We start from the raw sequence: 18,777 nt of genomic DNA on the forward strand, positions 1-18,777 counted from the left end.
GGTGAACCCTTGAAAACATTGGGTTGTCACGCAGCCCACAGCCACTGCCTCCCCGATTAATTTTGCGGACATGCCCCGCCAAGCAGGTTTGGTTCCCCACCTTCACTTGGAAGAACTTCGCCGCGATTTAACCGGACGTTAATTCCAAGGTAAGGAGTTCTGGGGCTGTTGCAGGTGACGGCGGGTGAAGGCAAAGCGGGGAGGCTGGGTGATAAAAAGGGCCCCGTGTCGCGGACAAACCCCACGGAACTGTGGCGAGGCGGAGGGGGGGTGGGGGGTGCACACCCTCCCCCCACACACACGAGGGGCTCCCGCCGGCAGGGGGCGCCAGTGAGCGACGACAACAAACGCCCCTCCCGTGGGCTGGCGGCGCTGATTGGTGGCGGCGGAGGCCCGCAGCGATGAGCCGCGCCTCGCGATTGGTCCGCAGGTGCCGCTCGGAAAGGGCGGGGGCTGTGGAGGGAGGGTATATGTGGAGGGAGCGGAGCCGGCGGAGCGCAGGCACTGTGGGGAGCGGGGGCGGCGGGGTCCGGGCGTGTACCTCTCACCTCTGTCAGCCTGCGACGGTTCCGCAGCGGCAGCCGCTCCGGGCGTCGGTAGCGGCGGCATTGGCGGCGCTGGCTGGCCCCAGCCATGCTGTGCTATGTGACCAGGCCGGACGCGGTGGTGATGGAGGTGGAGGTAGAGGCGAAAGCCAACGGCGAGGACTGCCTCAACCAGGTGAGGGGCCGCGCTGCGCTCCCCGCCGCCTTCCTGGGGGTGTGAGGTGGGGGGGCGGCTGGGCGGGAAGGGGTCCGTGGTGGCCGTTGGGCAGCGCAGACCGTTGCTGCCTGGCAAACTCGCGCCCCCCCCACCCCACCACCGGCGCGCGCCCCGGCCGTTGAGGGCGGCGGTGGCGCGCGAGACTGGGCCGTGCGGGGAGGGGGGGTGCGGGGAGCCGCCGCAGCCTTCCCCCCCCACCACCGCTTTCCTCCTTGTTTGGTTTGGTTTGTGTTTTTTTTTTTGTTTTTTTTTTTTTTTTTTTTAACTCCCCCTCCATGTTGGCTGCAAGGGTTGCTGCATCCCCGGCCCTGCTCTCTTCGTTCTCCTTTGCCGCGCGAGTGGGAAGGGCCGGGCCGCGGTCCCCTCCCCGCAGCCTCCTCTAACCCGTCCCCTAGGGTGGGGTGGGGGACCTTTATGAGTGGGACCCACCCGGCTGGGGTGACGCCCCCCCCCCCCCCCCTCCGCCCCGAGAGGGTCCCCGTGGCCTGCTGCGGCCGTGGGGGCCGAGGCTGTCGTCCAGGTGCTTCGGCCCTTTGCCGTCGCCACCGCCTCGGTGTGGCTTCCGTGAGGGCGCTGGGCAGAGCCAAGCAGCCCGGCCTGTTGGTGGCATATAAATAAAACTTGTGGGTTGTACTTTTTTTTTTTTTTCTCCTTCTTGCCTAGAAAGTGCTATCCTGCGGTGTTGAATTAACAGATACTCTTCTCTTTTGCAAATCCACTGACACTCTTCAGTGCCCGTCCTGGGGGCGAGAGAGGTGGATGAAGTTTAACCGTGGAAGTCCCTGTGGTTTTGGGCTGGTGGAGAAATTCCCAGTTTATTCTTAGTATTTATCTACATGCTGTTTTGTATGCAACTTGAAATCCAAGTAATTAATCTCTTGTGTAAAGGAGTGCTTACACAGGGTTTATTTTTTGTCTTGTAAGTGAGTGGTCTGAAACAATACTTGATTCAGGTGGTATTTTTCATTGCTGTGCTGTAGCCTCAGCATAAAGAACCTCTTTATTTCAGGTATGCAGAAGGTTGGGAATTATAGAAGTTGATTATTTTGGACTGCAGTTCACTGGCAGCAAAGGGGAGAATCTGTGGCTGAATTTGAGGAACAGGATCTCCCAGCAGATGGATGGTTTAGCCCCTTATCGATTGAAGTTAAGAGTCAAATTTTTTGTAGAGCCACATCTTATCTTACAAGAACAGACAAGGTAAGGTCAAGATGGTTGCAAGCATGTTTAAATTGGTATTTTGTTTTCAACTTCAGTAACTTATGAAAGTGATTGCACACTGTTTTTATCTTTTCCAGCAATCTTGCTTGATTCTTCTGTGTAGTTCTAAAACCTAAGTGTTATTTAAATGCATTATTCCTTTTTTTGGGGAAAAAAAAAAATCACAAAACTGGTAATATTAAGTATTGTGTAGCTGCCAGTAAGTAATGTGTGTAGGTAATCCCATGATCGTTTAGTGCTGGGAGTGGAAGAAACTAAGCCACCAGTAGCAAATTATTTATATGGTATTTGCATGTCCTATAGTAACCCCAGCTCAGTGGTGTTACTCTAGGTCGTTCTAAACCACTGGTACAGAAAGGCAAGAAACAATTCCTCCCGCAGAGCAAAAAACTTGCTGAATTCCTCTTTGGTGTTATGTTACAGTAACTTTCAAATAGCTACAGGCCCTTTGAGGCTACAACAGAAACAGCTGTTTTTCTGCTTCTGGGTCCAGTCCTGCTAACTAAATTGTTATGCTGTTAGCCAATTGTAAGAATTGGTCTTCTAGGATTAGTAGTGGACACTTGCTTTTCCTTCTTAAGTTTGATTACCATGTGAATTGCAATTGAGTTCTCTTTAAAGAAAGCTGTGCACATATATATATATATATATATTTAATGCTGACCTTTCCACTGTTTTTTCCTGTTAGTTTTAGATAGTACAGTTAACATAAAGGACGCAAATTGAAATCTTTTCTCTATCTGATAATGCCAAAACATGTTTTCACTAGTCACCTTAACTTGGTACTTTCACAATTAAGACTGTGGATACCGTGCTCTGCACAGAATATTTGTCTAAAGAATTTGGTCAGAGGCTGAGAGCATGATTTGGTGTTTGTTTCATAGGAAAAAGGGTTTGAATTAGGAGCATGCATATATTGTTTTATTTTTTGAACTGCTGTGGAGGGGAGCACTAGTTTCAGCTCATCAATCTGGTTGAAGTTTTCAGAATGCCATGGAGTTAGGCCATAGTTGTCCTATATTATAGCTTTAATTAGGCAAATGCATTTAAATCAAATGCCAGTTTTGATGTACCTTATGTGGGAAAAATAAATTCTACTACCCATGGCGTATCTTTGGGCTACTTCTGAGTATTTCCCTTAAAGAAACTTGACCTCTTATTCAAGTATTCTCAATGAGAATAAGTATAAAACCAAATAACAAAGGATTTGTATGTAGAACAAGAGGAGCAGCACAATTTCATAGCTGAGGAGGCAGAAGAGATTACCCTGAGCATGTTGGATGTGTCTCCACACCCAGACTAAATCAGGGTAATCTGAGGAAACCTAAAGCTGGTATGATTGGCATTTTTATGTTATCCTTGATGAATGTTTGTTCAACTTTACAAGGTTTTTGCAGACACCTGTGTTTCTGCCTTCAACACTGTCAATGCAAGACTTGGCAGGCTGTGAAAGTTAGAGAGCTTGAACTGGTGAAACATACCCCAAGGGCCTAAAAGACAGGTTGTGTGTAGCTAGGGTGTAACAGAGCTCCTATACCTACATCAAAGAAGCAAGTACTTCTCCCCTATAAAGATGACTTTAAAAGGTTGTAGGTGGGACAAGCTTTCTTTTATGTATGAATTAAGACTGTTCTAAAACTACTATTTTTAAAAAACAATTTTAAAATTAATTGAGGCTAAGTCATCAGAAGCGATCCATTAAAAATCTGCTCTGGAAGGAATGACTCACAGTTTTGGAGAGCAACAGGCATTGAAACTAGTGTTTAATGTCACTCTGTCTTGCAAACATGAGTAGTCCTGAGGCTTCAACTAAGATGCTCAGTCTACATGAGTATTTTTAGCTTTCTTGCTAAAAATGAATACAAGTTGTAAAATAATTTGTAGTAGCTGCCTTTTAACAGTGTGTGCTCAGTAGTCTACATGTAGCAGACCTAGAATTCCATAGTGCCTGTGGTTACCCTGTATTTCTGTAGTGTTGACACTGGGTTTCAGTAGACTTGCTCTTTTTTTCCTGCTTGTGTCTGCTTGAGGATTTACATGTGCCCATAACTGCGTTCATATTTAGTTTGCTTGTAAGCATGTATAGTATCAAGAAGACAGAAAACTTGTTAAACTAGCCACTGATGTTTAAATTAGTAGCTATATCATAGAATTGCAAGGATTAGTTGTACAGTTACAGCTGACACCTTGTTTCTGACCTTTACTTACAAAGTCAGCGTTCTGGTCAATGAAGAAATAGTGGAGGATATCCTTGGTTTCCTTTAGCGGTTGCACCCACCACTAATGTGTAGGGTGTTTCTGGTAGTGCTGTTGCCTTCTGGTCCCTTGTGTGAAGAACACTGAGGAAGTTTCTCAGTCTTTTACTTGCTGCCTCTGATGCTGTTTTTACATATAAATTAGATGCATGTTGAGACTGCTTTTGAAATCTGGGAAGTTGCAAGTAATTCTAAATTTTGATGATATTCTTCATAATGATAATAGCAAATGTTGTGACTGACTTGTTACCATTTTTTCTCTATACTTTGGAAGCTTTGTCAACCCCAGTTGCACTGCTTCATTAGAGATCTTTGTCTTGGACTTGAATTTAAAACTCAAGTATATGTTTGTTTGTAGCCATTTAATGTCCAGGTTTCTACATGCTGTGTGAAAAGCTGATCTGGCAACTGAACATCAACCTCTGCTTCTGTTATCTTTAATCAGTATGCAATCCAGTGGAAGATCGCAACCTCATGCATTTTAATCTTCTTATGCAAGGGAGCATTCTTGCTACTGAGCGCAAAGGCAGAGCAGGTTATAATTGTACCTTTGACCACTGTGGCAACAAACCACCTTCACGAAGCACTTTGTGGATGGGAGAATTGCATGGAAAAAAGCCCCCTTCCTACTACACTTTCCTCTTACAAGGTTAAAAGTGGTTTAGTTCTATTATTCTTTGGATCTCAGTTTCTAATTTTGACTGCCTGGTACTGAACTTTGCCACAGGATTTTGTGTTTAGAATGGCTTTCAGTGGAATGAAAGTGTTTCAGTACAAGAATGCTATTCAAATGTAGTCTGCTGCTGTCAACTGGAGTTTTACAAACAAGTCTGAAATGTGAACAGGGTGCTTGTTTAGAGGAGTTGGAGTAACTATACATTTTTTTAATGGAAAATCACATTGTCTTGAAAAGGCCTGCTGTCTTTTCGATCAAAGATAGATGTGATGGTCCAAGATGTAGACCATACGGTCTGGCTTATGTCATGTTTGTTTTCACTGTTTTATCTGTTTCTTGATAGGTAATGCAGCAGTTAGTAAAAAAGGTAAAAAATAATCTTGTTTGCATTTTTTGTCAGAATGATTTATGGGTGTTTTTCGTATTGAATTTTATGAAGCGTTGCAGTACAATGCTGCATTGTACGTGCATCCATGGCGGTGGGGAGCTGGGGCTTGGAGAAGTGACTCTGCTTCCCCATGGGAGGTTTCAGGGAGAGCCCGGCTGGAGGGGATGGGGGGGTGGTGGGGCTGTGGCCAGGGTGCAGGGTGACACTGGGGCACTGCCTGCTGGCACCCTCTGCTCCCGGCTGGCCTGTGGCTTGGTTTCAGGGTGGCAAGGCTTGCAGCTCAGGCAGCCGGCTTGCCTTGTGAAATGGGGAGCGGAGGAACCCTGAAACTTGCTTCCGTCTTAACAATGGGGGCTTCTGTCGAGCCCCATGAGAGGTGAGCCGTGCCACACTGTCATCCAGGAGAGCAGTGGGTTTAAGTCTGGCAGGATAATGTCAACATGGCAGTGAGCACACACAAGGAGAAATAGTTTCAAAGTGAATTGGTTTTTGTGCGATTTACCCAATTGTACTTCAAAACAGGCAAAGTTTTGTCCTGTGTAATGTGACTGAAAAGGAAATACTCATGTGTAAGCAATGACAACTTAAAATAACATGTCAGATTCGAACAAGCCACACAATCTCATGCAGCATTCAAAAGAGCTGTATACTGCCAGCCTTGAGATAGGTAATTATCCTTTTGGAAGCTGTTGAAAGTTGTGTGATGGTTGCCAGTATTTGAGTTATATTTAAAGTACGTTGTTTTTGCAGTGTTAACCAGTTCCATTGATGAATTAGTTGAATACAAGCCAGTTCTTAGTTTTAACTGCTCAGAATATTTTACATGTAGCAGACAGAATCAGAAAAAGAGCCTGTTATTCTGTAGCATTGGCTAGTCATTGCAGCAGAGCAGTGTCCTGGTATTTGTTACACTGCAGTAAGGCTGCTGTGCTAGACACCAGGGTGAGTTTAATGGGTGTTTTATCTAAATCAGAGTTAAGTTGCAGTTGGTAACCTTTCACCCACTCTGCTGAGAACAAATAAGAGAGACTGAAGAACATAATTGTAACTGTGATGGCTTTGCTTTTTCTTAGGGAGCAGCCTTATATCTGCTTTTAAAAACAATTCTATTCTATAGATCTAGAAAACTGTATATAATACACTTTTAGGGAGAACAATTATGCCTCTTAATTTTGATTCCCATAGACTACAGAGTTTTAAATTTTCTTCACAGTAGGAAATTGCCTTACCCTGTGGTAAGGGGTGTCATAGCCCAAACAGAACAGACAGTTGCTTGGGATGTATGCTGAGATTCAGTAGTCTGGCAAAAGAATGGGTTCTTCTGGCTGTATTTCTAGTTTAAGAATCATTAGTCGTATAAACATGCTTTTTATTGGTAAAGGATTGGGGTTTGTCACTTTTTCCACTGACAGCTAAGTTTAGAATTTAAAACTTTGAATATAGTCTTTAGATTTATATTGGCCCTGTTTTCCTTTCCTTGATTAAAAAAGTAGAAGAAACAGTTTTCAGTGCAGAACTTTGATTCCTAATGCACATAATTGTCTTCAGTGAGTTAAGAGAAATTAATCTTGTATTGCGTACATTCTGTACTTTTCATAGTACTTATTTTCAGGGGTTGTTATTGCCAGTTCAGTTGGATGAACACTTAACTAGACGATTTGCCTCCTGTAGGAATTTCATTGTAGTTTCTGGTTGAAGTATTCAGTATAGTCAGCATGCATAAATTGCTTCAGAGGGAGGCAGAAAGCAACTGATGTGATATCTAGGTTTGTGACTTTGGTCTGGTAGTTTCTTGTAAAATGGGCCATCTGCTGAAATCTCCTTGCAGCCTCCCCTCTCTACAGCATTTGTATCAAATTATTTATGTACAACTAAAATACATTAATCACACTCTACACTGGATTTTACTGAATGTTCTACTGTGCACATAGAACTTAATTGTATGAAAAGCACCCAAAAATAAGGGTACAAAATGATACAAAATCAGCAGTGTAACTAGTGCTTAAAAAAAATCATGTGATCCTGTTCTGATGCTAAAACTGTTTTTATTTTTGGAAAGGAAGAAATTCTGCCTGGGCAGTGAGTAGTAAGTATAGCTTTGGCAAGCTTAATGCTTTGTCCTCTAATCAGTACTGTTCTGAACTACCAAACTCAAAGGAAATGTTTCATGCTTTAATATACAGGAATATCTAGCTTGCATGAGTTTTGGGGGGAAACAATGCTGTTGTAGGTTATATAGACTGTCTTCTGTGTTAATGCTGTCATGTGTAGAACTCGGGCTACAAGTGAGATGGAAAGTTTTGTTCTTAAAGCTGCCACTAGTTTTCGATGTCCCAGCATGTCTGGCAGCTGTTAAGATGACCAGGAGCCACAACAATTGATTGGCAAACTTCAGTGTTGTGCAGACTTGTTTTCTATGAAGATTTAAAAATGAAATGAAACTTTGGCAAGAGTATTAAAAAGCAAGTGTAAAATACTGACACTAAAATAATACCTTGAAAAACTGAGTAACCTTGTACTGTACAACCTGAGTATCTCTAGAGGTGGGAAAAGCTTTAACATTTTTTTCTTTGTATCTAGCTATTTCTAGAGAGGAGGGACAGTGGATTAAATGTTAAGTGATTAGGTCACAATCTAATTTATGAAAAGTTACATAAATATTTTCTGTTAATTAATAGAATCTGTAATGGCCAGTGTTTCTACAGAGAAGCCATTGGGTCCTTTAGACTTTGCAAAATTACATAAGGAACTGCCTTAAAGCTCCTAATGCTTTAATTTTGCTCAACTGTATTTGCCAATAAAAGCACCTTCTTTTGCCTTTCTGTTTGTATAAAGAAAAAATAAATCTGCTTTTATAATCAGATTCTGGCTGGTGTCATGGTTTGAGCCTTGAAGGGGGATGATTTTGCAGTGGATATTAATGTAACTTTGGAGAAGTGCAATCTTAAGCTGAATGGGCTAATTGGGATCGCTTTTTGAGATGTGTAAAATGTTTGCACCCCTTGCTGTCTTCAATTTCTAAATGCCTTTCCTTCTTCGAACACACCTAAGGACTCAAAAAAAACCCTAGTGAATTTGCTGTTTGAACTTTGGTTCAGGGCAGCTGCTGTCGCAGATCAGTATGAAGTCATTCGCTGTCATTCAGAAACTCATGTCACTGGCAGGCCTTATATTAACTAGTTTCTGACCTATTATGGAGACAGCTTATGCAGCGGGCTGGGGCCAGCAGTGGGTTTTTTAGGTGCAGACCAATGACCTTGAGATGGATGGCTAAATATGACTGGTTTTCTTCTCTGACTCAACAAAATAGCTTACCATAGTGTTAAGTAAGCCAGGACATGAACTTCCACAGCTTCAGTTACTTTGCAGTAACTGTATATATATATTATACATGCCATATCTTTGTCCCCTGTATCAGAAACACACAAGGTTGCTTAGTCTCTGTTTTCCCTTATGTGGTAGGAGCCAGTTATGAGAAGTTACTGCATGTTAACTGATGGGATGCTATTTCATATTGTACCTTAGACTTGTTTGTTTACCTATGCCATTACTGACTCTTCAGTAATGGAATGTGACAAGCCATGCCGCTGTGGTAGTTGTTTCTGTAATGTATCTGTATTTGCAGGAGTGATCGCTTGTTTTTCAGTTCTTCTCATGTCAATAAGGTCTTCCCAGCCAGGGGGCAAGACTGACTTTTCCCTGTGTAGTCAGTGCTGTCATGCATAAGATAAACTGGAGATACAGGCATTTAAGTGTGGTAGTTGTAAACCGGTGTCAGCTAATGAGAAGATGATTGTCAGATATTTCTTTGAAATGTTGTATGTGTAATTACTACACAGTTATAATGCCTGGAAAACCTGTTCTGGTATTTAACAGAGGATCAGAAGTGCATGAAAAGCCATTTATTTTGTGAAACGTTGATTGGAATTAGGGAAATGTCTACTACTTGAATTTAGTTTGCCTATAGTGCTTTAGTAATCATCAAAGACTTTGGATTTATGGACTGAGCCCCAAAAGGAGTGTGTACAACCTATGCATTTTAAAAGCCAGATACGCCTTTCTGTAGCCCCAGCCAGTGGTTATGAATTAGCAAGGTTGGAGAAAGGGATTGGAGCAGAGCTTTGGGAGTTGCTCCAAGAAAAGCCTAAACAAGGGATAGCCTGCAAACAGTGGAGACAACTTTGCTGTCTGAAGTCCTGGGCCTCTTGCTGCCTAGACTTGTCTTGCACAGAGCAAGGGCATTGGCTTCCAGACCCCCACAAGAACTCCTGAAGCGTAGAACATCAGAGGGATACAATTAAGCACTTGTCACAACTGCAGTGAGGCTCTAGCACCCCTCAAACCTCTTGCAAAAGGTGGTAGTGGTGGAGCTGTGACTTGCTGCAGGAAATGGAGTGTAGGGCAGCTCGGGATAATTTAATACCTATTATTTTTTCTGACTGCAAAAGTTCTGGCTTGGATAAGGGGTATCTTTTGTGCCAGGATTTTCTTAGCTGCAGCATTTGCCATAGTGGAGTTAAAAATAAACACAAATTTTGCGAGTTATGTAATTGCTCATAGTGGTGAAAAACTAGCCCTATTTGCCCTGTTGTACATGGAATTGTAGGGTGCACTAACAGGATACTTATAAGATATTATCCAAAGTTGCTGTTGGAAGGAATGCTAATCACTTAGGAGCATCTTGAACTTGTGATGAGTGATTTAATATAGCTTTTTAAGAAAAGTAGATTACACATTTAATTTTAGAAAAAAATAAAATGTAAATGTCACATTACTGTGGAAGCTAAGGCATATCCCTGTGGGTACTAGGCTTCATTTATTGAAAGGGTTTTTTATCAGTGATACGTAACTACTTCTGCATCTGGTTTCCATAAATATGTTGAGCCTTAAGAACAAATGCTAAGAAATTTTTATTGTCTTCCCTGGGGGGAGATAAGGATGAATTTATAAAAGCTAAAGTATACTATAGGGGGAAATTAGCAGACTGCTGTTAGTGTTGGTGGAAATTTTGTTTTGTCTGACTTTCTAGATAATTAAAAGTAGCTTTGAATTTTCCAGCTAGTTGCCAAACCTGCCTTGATCCCAGGTGTAAAGGTTGGTCTGACAAATATGCTTACAAAGTAGGTGGTTTTGTATTTTATTGCACAGTGCCTTTTCAGATATTTCAAGTTTTGCCAGTGACATGATTAACAGAATAAGCATCATCTTCCCTTTGATTGTGGTGGCAGAGGCATTTCAGCTGTGCAGAGAAAGTGTGACTTCTGCTGTTGCATGGTAGATGAGTGTATGTTGTTTTGGGCTACTCTTTGAATTTGCTTTTCTGAAATGCAGAATAACTTGTAAATGGCAACTGAAGACATTTAAACATAGCAAACTAATCCAAAGATATTTCATTGATACTTTACTCACTAAATTGAAATTACTAAGTGGCCTTAGGAGTTAAAGCAGTTCTTAAGAACATGATATTGAAGTGCTCATTACTTTTAATAGTGCATTTAGATACTGTCTTCAGTTGTAGCTTCATCTTTAAGTGTAAGTGAATAGTAAGGTGGAGGCCCTTTCCTTTCCCTTGTGCCAGACTTTCTCTACTTGGTATCTTCCTTGCAAATTCTTGATTGCCAAATTAACGATTACCAAACATATCTGAGATGTTATTTGATACATATCTTGATTACAAACATCTTTTTAACATCTTATGTAAGCAAATGTTTCTGATTTCATTGCAGGCATATGTTTTTCTTGCATATAAAAGAAGATCTTCTTGCTGGCCATCTTCAGTGTTCTTCAGAGCATGCAATTGAACTTAGTGCATTGTTGGCACAGATGAAGTTTGGAGATTATAACCAGAACACTGCCAAATACAGTTATGAAGAGTTATGTGCAAAAGAGCTCACCACTACTATTTTGGAGAGGTAAAAAGAGAACTATAACCTTCTTTTGGGGGACCAAAAGCATAAGATTTTGTTATGCCCTTAATTGCTGATGCTGTAGAGTCTCTTGTGTTAATAAAAACAAGAATTTAGAAGTCAAAATACAATCTGAATGTTTAACTAATGTTGTGATTTCAGTTCATTTTTAAGCTCAATTATGTGTGTGTTTTGTGAAAAGAGAAAGCTGTTGAACTCTACTACTTGGTGAAATATAGGTATCTAAATACTTAAAGCAGGGTAATCAAACTGCGAGTATGTCTTAGATCTATACTTGTGAAAGGAAGTAATAAGAATTTATCTGGCTTAGTAGCCTTACACTGAGAAGTAAGCAGAATTCTCAAAATACCTTCATAATTCAGTTCCTGCATATCAAGAAACTTTTAGTATGTTATGCTTTTCTGTAATTTTTTTTTTATGAACTTGGTGGTTTTTCAGGTAAATACCTTGAGGGGGTAGAGATTAGTTGGAAAGCCTTGATTACATGTAGCTTTTTAATTTCTAAGCAAACACACAGCCTTGTCTCTTGAACATTCTCAGGATGTTTTGGTAATTCTCAGATCTTTCTAGTTCATGATTACTGGAAATTTATAGCCAGATAAAGCAGTTGGGGAGCATTTAATAATCTGTTTAACTATGTCATCTAAAAACCTATGTTAAAACAAGCTGCTGGCTGTAACAGCACATACTTGAGTTAATTCACCTACCCTTCATCTTTTTATCAACAGCATTGTTGCAAAACACAAAGAACTAGAAGGCCTAAGTCAAGCTTCTGCTGAATACCAGGTTCTACAGATTGTTACAACTCTGGAGAACTATGGGGTAGAATGGCACTCAGTGAGAGATAGTGAAGGGCAAAAACTCCTTATTGGTGTTGGACCTGAAGGCATATCCATCTGCAGAGATGACTTTAGTCCTATCAACAGGTATGTGCCTTGTGGAGTTGTTTTCATCTTCCTTTTTCAGAAATACTGAGTATGCCTTTAGTTTTTACATAAATATAAAATTGGTTTATGAATTACTAAGAGGAGCTGTTGTAATGTAAGGTCTGAGGATACTACCTGCTTATCAAGATGACAACTGGCCTTAATCTTGCTGACTCAAATACATATAAAAATCATCTTCAGCGTTACAGACAACAGTCAGAGATCATTGTAACTTCTGATAAATGCACCATAGTAGTTTTTGAAATACACCCTTATCCTTAAAATTTTAATTACCTTTTTTTATATTCATTTATAGGATTGCTTATCCTGTTGTTCAAATGGCAACTCAATCTGGGAAGAATGTATACCTGACTGTTACCAAGGAGTCTGGTAATAGTGTAGTTCTCTTGTTTAAGATGATCAGTACAAGGGCAGCAAGTGGACTCTATAGAGCAATTACAGAGACACATGCATTTTACAGGTCAGTATTGCCACTACAGTCAGCTGCTTCTGCTCTTCTCCACGGTAGCTGAATTTGCACTTAAGCAGCCAGCAATCTGACTGCACTTCAGAATTGTCCACAAAATTTTATTGGCTTTGCAGCCTCTCAAGTCCAGAAGCTGAACAGGTTTTTGTGCTTTTTTTTGTGGGGTGGGAGTATAAGACAAGCAAAAATTCTCAAGTCTACCAGTAGGAATAACAGCATTTCAGAACATAAACTTACTGTGTTCTGTGATACTCCATAAACAATACATTTTTTTCTCCTTTTCTCACTATGTAAGAGGGAGGATGAGAGCACAAAGAGGAGGAAAGATCCTGTCCTTCAGAATATGTAGGTGTAGCTCATCTGCACATGTACTTCTTGTTTCTCCTTTTTTGGAGAAATTTGGCTCCTCCAGTTGCCAGAAGTTATCTATATGTCACCTTCCCATCTCATCTATTTAAATCTTCTTACAATTCCTCTGTCCTTGCTCGTATGTCCAGGATTTTGTTTCATGTCAGCACCTATCCATTGTCTTCATCCTACTGTTCTTTGAGGTAATGGTGCTATAATCATTTGTTGATGGCTGATTTTTTTTTTTTTTAAACCCCTTCTCATTCCTGCTGTGAGCCTCAACACTGATCAGTAGAACTAGCTGTCAAAGACACTTAGCAATGTTTTCTCTCAATTAACTACCACATACCAGTTTCGATTACTTTGTAAGTAGTAATCCAAAGAACTGGATTTAAAGCAGAAGGACATACACTAGACAAAGACCTGTCTAGCTTCTCACATTAAATCATTTTAACAGTTACAGGAATTAACATCAACTAGTTGCCTTTCTAACCACAACAGCTAATTGGCAGCTAACCACTGCTTGTTTTGTGAGCCTGATGTTAAGCATATCTTGTTCTGCACTGTAATTATATGCCCTTGCACTGCTGTTTTGCACTCTTCATACCTTTCCAGGCTATTAAAGCATTATAAAACTTTAGTCTTAACTTTTTGATCTTTGTCTCTGCTTGTAAATTCTATGCTGTGCAGTTCCTGATTTTAATTTTAGCAGAATTTTAGCTAGGCAATAGCATTTGGCCATATGCTTAGATCTTGGATCTTAGGCCTGGTGAAGCTATAGTCCTTGCTCTGTGTTTTCTTTCCTGCATTGTCTAGAGAAGTGATATGCCTTAATAAGCTTCTTTAGATTTAACTATATCACTGAAATATGTGACAAGCATGGTTAGGGTAGCTGAAATACTCAGTGGCAAATACAGATGGCTTAATTTTCTACACTGCATTCACACTGTTCCCCTTCAGACGATATAATACTAGTATATAAATGAGTGGAAATTTGATTAAAGACATTACTTGACTGAAAATTTTTGAGAGGCTGTCTAAAGGAAAAGCTGTTGTGCCAGACTATTAATTGGAATTCTTTAATGCAGTGGAGATTACTGTGTAAAGAGGTGTTGCCAAACTGAACTGTGGATTAAGCAGGAGTTGGCTGTTAATATTAAACGTAGTGCCTTCGGTCCCTTCCATAGGCTGACTATTTGACCAGAGACACTTACCATTTTTGAAGATGTAAAATAACTGTCACTTAACACTTTTCAAAGTAGAGTTGTCATGCAAACAACATTCAGGAGCTTAAATACTACCTCAGACTGTTCTATTTGCTTTAATTTCAATGCTGTTACTTCAACTTTGGGAGCAAATCATTGCAGGCATAGGTTTATTGGTATTAACTAACCAAGTTTGCATTTGTCCTATTGTTTTATAGATGTGACACTGTCACCAGTGCTGTCATGATGCAGTATAGTCGAGACTTAAAGGGCCACCTAGCATCTTTATTCCTGAATGAAAATATTAATCTTGGTAAAAAATATGTCTTTGACATTAAAAGAACATCAAAAGAAGTTTATGACCATGCAAGGCGAGCTCTTTATAATGCTGGCATTGTGGATCTCGTTTCAAGAAGTGACCAAACCCCACCAAGTTCCCCCCTTAAGTCTTCGGAAAGTAGCATGAACTGTGACAACTGTGAGGGTCTTAGCTGCCAGCAAACAAAAGCTCTGCAAGAGAAGCTGCGGAAGCTAAAGGAGTCCATGCTTTGTATGGTGTGTTGTGAAGAAGAAATAAATTCGACCTTTTGTCCCTGTGGCCACACAGTATGCTGCAAGACCTGTGCTGCCCAATTACAGGTAATTGCAATGCCATTAAGGTATGAGTTCCCAAGTATGTGCAAGTTCTGGTTTTCTGTATACTTAAATCATGGATTAATACGTTTATTCTGATACTCTAGTAAAAGATATTTTTAAAATTTTGTTTGTGGTAAACTAATTCCAAAGACTAGTCTGTTTAGATGTGTTCAAAAGGTTTTAGCTGTGCTACCTTAACTTGTTGTGAGGGTAAGAATTAGGTGTGTGTTTCTCATGATACCCTGTTTTCAAGATGGAGATTATAGAAAAGTGCTCTGTTATTGTGTACATAGAGGGAAGGCTCCAGTAAGTGTAAAGACTCTCAAAATATGAAGTAAACTAACTTCCTACCATTTTTCCTTTCCAGTTGTGTCCTGTTTGCAGATCTCGTGTAGAGCATGTCCAGCATGTGTATTTGCCAACCCACACCAGTCTTCTCAATCTGACTGTGATATGATCTACGTATACACTTTAAATCCATCATGTACTCTTTAAACTGCACTAATATGAAATGCAACCATTGATTGTGAAGAAGGCAATCACTCTGGCACCTATCCATGATCGAAAGCAAAAATACTGCTTTTTTTTAAGCATAAGTATTCATTTATTCAGCATGTCCAAAATGGTTTGGGACATCTCTGAGAGCAGAAGTGTAATTGATTCATGTTACTTAAAGGAGAATGACAGGTGAGTTTGTAGCATGGTGGCGTTGCCACAAAGCCAGGTAACCCTGGAGAAATGTGGTGTACACATACTGATATACCCAGCGAGAGCAATGCAGCCTTTTGTTTTACACGCTCTAAATACTTTTTAGTACAGTCACTCCATTTATTTTAATAGTAAAACTAGCTTTTACAAATATCAGTTTAGTATGGCTCATAGTTTCTGCTTTTAGTAAACTGCTTTAAGGAGAACTTCTTTTTTAAAAAAAGGGTTCTTAAAGTTACAAGGCTTCATCAATCAGCTGTGTTTAACTTGGAGTTCTATGAAATAGAAAACAATTCTGAGAGGATAGCTTTGAAAGGGTAGTTACTTGGAAGTATTAAGGGTGGGTCAGGGAAATCTTCTGGCTGGCAGTGTGCTGTGGAAGCGCTGCCATGGGACTTCATTCACAGCTCTGCGTGGGCAGGGTGCTCCCAGGTTTCCCACATCCAACTTGGCTGGTGGTTGCGAGCTGCAGTCAGCTGCCCTTTAAGTTGGCTTTATTTTTGGAGAATGATTTTAAACTCTTAAACATGTACCATTAATTTCTAAAATAAGGGTTGTGTATAACTTCAAATGCTTTCTTCAGTTAATGTCTTTATTGGGTAGGTCATTTCCTGCTAAAATGTTTTTAATCTCCACCCCCCTACTAGGGCATTTTGGGCTCTGGTTTCCTGGTGTATTCTCCAGGGTACAGAGGGAACTAGAAACCATGTTTGGGTGCAATACTGGCTTAATCAAAGCTAGAAAAGGACACTGTCACTTTACTGAAATTTTCTGACTATACTTTTCATATTGCCTTAATGTAGCAGTAATGTGTGTTTATGCATCTGTTTCTTTGCACAGACATTTTGTCAAAATATTAAAACTCTACTTTTTTATGACACATTAGCATATAAACCTTACTCTAAGAGGGTATTTATTTTTTCACTTTGTAAAGAAAATTTTGTTTCCTCATGAAGCAAGAGCTTTGTCCTATATCGTAGGCAACTTCTGTCTTTTTGTATTCAGATTAATAAAGGACTTTAAAAATCTTTGTTATTGATAAGACTTTCATTTTGTTCTGGAATTAATCAGAGGCATTACTGTGCTGAAAATACTGTATGAAGTATTTTCATGTTTACAGTCTTGAATGCTGTTATAAGTAGTAATGAAATTTCATTGGGTGTCTTTCAAGGGAGGGAAGAAAACAGACATGGTATAGCCACCTTTGTTCAGGCTGTGTGCTTTAAAACAGCTGACATATGCCAACTGTAGAGAGGCTTCAGAATGAACTTTGTGAAGAACTTTACAGTAGATTGTTCCAGATATATGGGGTATCTTCCAGTGAGATGAGAGAAACTTAAAAATGCAGCTTGAGAGTAGAGGGCTGGAGCTTTAGCTGTCCTTCTAGCAAAGTTCTTTGTGTTGGTGTCTTTTTGAATGAAGCTATTCATACTTAGTAATTTATGACTCTGCTTTCACATTCTTGAAGAGATAGTGCTTGAGCACTTCCAGGATGGTGCTCTGGCTTGCCCCTGCCAGTAAACTGGAGGATGTGAGAGTGCTGGGATCAGACCAAAGCTCTCTGGAAGCTGTGGGACTCTGTTCTGGTGTGTGTGAACTGAAGTCACTTAACTATGGCCTTTTAAAATTAATTTATTGTTGCTTAACACAGATTATTGCAGATTAGCATGTCACGTTGTCAGGACAGTTCACCAGGGATTGGAGCTTGAGGCCCTGGACCTAAAGTTATTTCAGGCTAGTGCTGAAACCCTGCTGATCAGGCACTGCTGATGGTGGCTGGCACCTAGGCAACAAACTGTGAATGCAGACAGAGCTGCTTCTCAGTGTCAAGTGCATTGGGCACAAGATAATTTACCCTTTTAAAGGCAAAAAAATTTAATTTCTCAGCAAGTGTGTGCTACTGAAATCAGTTTGAGGTGATAAAAGTTGGCTCTGTATGCCCTCCACAAGGAAGGAAGGGGTGCATAAGTGTTTTTGGAGAAGACTAGCCAGCTCCTCTACCAGTGTACAGCAGGGCCAAAGCAAACCCTCCCTTCCCAAGACTGCTTTGTTCTGTGCCAACAGAATTGCACTAGTAACATCTAATCCATCACCTGATGGCAGCTGGCTGGAATGGCTTCTAAATTAATACAAATAGATGTTAATACAAGCATCTCATTTAAAGCATTCAACAAGATCAAGCTGTTAAAAGAGGCAAGCATTAACTCTAGGCCCTTGTAATTAAATTGGCTGTGTAATTAGACATTCCTAATAAAAAGAATTCCAGTAGTTAAAACTCCAATCAAGGCGGTGTTTGACAGGATCTATGACATTGGTGGAATTCAGGCAAAGCTGATTTCTGTAAATGTGCTCTGCCTCATCTTGAAAAGCTAGGCTGAGGTCTGGGCCCAGGCACCGACTGTACCGGGGGCTCTGGGGAGTCTAATGCAGCGTGGGCAAAGCGGGGTGCAGAGTGCAAGTGGGGGCCTGGGGCTTTTTCTGGTTAGGAGGGGGGAGGTCAGTGTGTCTGTCTGCCCCACAGCCAGTCTGGCTTTAATGAAATTGCCTGTTCTGAGAACTGAGCACCAGGTCACCTCTTGTGAATCTTTCAGATCACTAAAAGCCTCACCTAGTTTATGTAAAAGATCAAATAGGATGCTAAACAATGTAAGAAAAGCTTTGATTTAATTCACAGACAACTTTTTTCAGAAGCCTTCTTTGAAGTGTAGTTGACCATGCTATGCTAGAAAAGTTTGGCTTAACCTTCCAAAACTGCTGCAGTAGGTGTTGCTCAATGTTTGCAGTTCCAGTACAGTTTCTTACAAGAAGTATTGTGTCCGGCCCCCCGTGAGCTGCCAAGTGCTGTGAAGAGTGTGAAAGAAACAATAGGAAATCTTGAACTCCCCATGCCCTGTAGCCATACTGCAGAAAGGGTCAGGTCTTGTCTGCCAAAGTGCTGTTCTTTCTCCTAAGAAACTTTGTCTGAATGTTGTACTGGATGGCAGTAAAGACAAAACCCCAAACCAAAAAAAAAAAAACAAAACCAAAAAAAAAAAAAAAAAACCAAATAAAACAACAGAAGAGTTTGTGGGAACAACTGGAGTTTGTGTCTTTTCTGCTTCTTCCTCAGGAGCGGGAGGATTGATGACAAAGCTTCATTTGGTGCCTCTCACCCCTGATGTCGGTGTTCCTGTGCATACCGTGCACTCGTAAGGAGGCCAGCTCTGTGCTGGTGTTTGCTGCCCAAAGCTAGTACAAC

The 18,777-nt window shown here is 40.8% G+C and overlaps 1 protein-coding gene across 1 annotated transcript; it reads left to right on the forward strand.

The window, feature by feature from the left end:
* Positions 1-480: 480 nt before the first annotated feature.
* On the forward strand, positions 481-16,567 carry LOC104356294 (myosin regulatory light chain interacting protein). The gene is made up of 7 exons (XM_032987774.2): positions 481-720; positions 1,772-1,962; positions 11,029-11,214; positions 11,958-12,155; positions 12,472-12,636; positions 14,414-14,834; positions 15,199-16,567. Exons 1-7 carry the CDS (start codon positions 634-636, stop codon positions 15,286-15,288), a joined length of 1,338 nt encoding a protein of 445 aa, XP_032843665.1. The 5' UTR covers positions 481-633; the 3' UTR covers positions 15,289-16,567.
* Positions 16,568-18,777: the final 2,210 nt, after the last annotated feature.

This window comes from Tyto alba, unplaced genomic scaffold (assembly GCF_018691265.1).
Source record: "Tyto alba isolate M040663 unplaced genomic scaffold, T.alba_DEE_v4.0 Super-Scaffold_48, whole genome shotgun sequence".
NCBI lineage: Eukaryota > Metazoa > Chordata > Aves > Strigiformes > Tytonidae > Tyto > Tyto alba.

Coding starts and splice junctions, on each gene's coding strand:
- LOC104356294 (XM_032987774.2), top strand. CDS start 634: ATGCTGTGCTATGTGACCAGGCCGGACGCGGTGGTGATGGAGGTGGAG. Junction 12,156..12,471: donor GACTTTAGTCCTATCAACAG/GTATGTGCCTTG, acceptor ATTCATTTATAG/GATTGCTTATCCTGTTGTTC. Junction 12,637..14,413: donor GAGACACATGCATTTTACAG/GTCAGTATTGCC, acceptor ATTGTTTTATAG/ATGTGACACTGTCACCAGTG.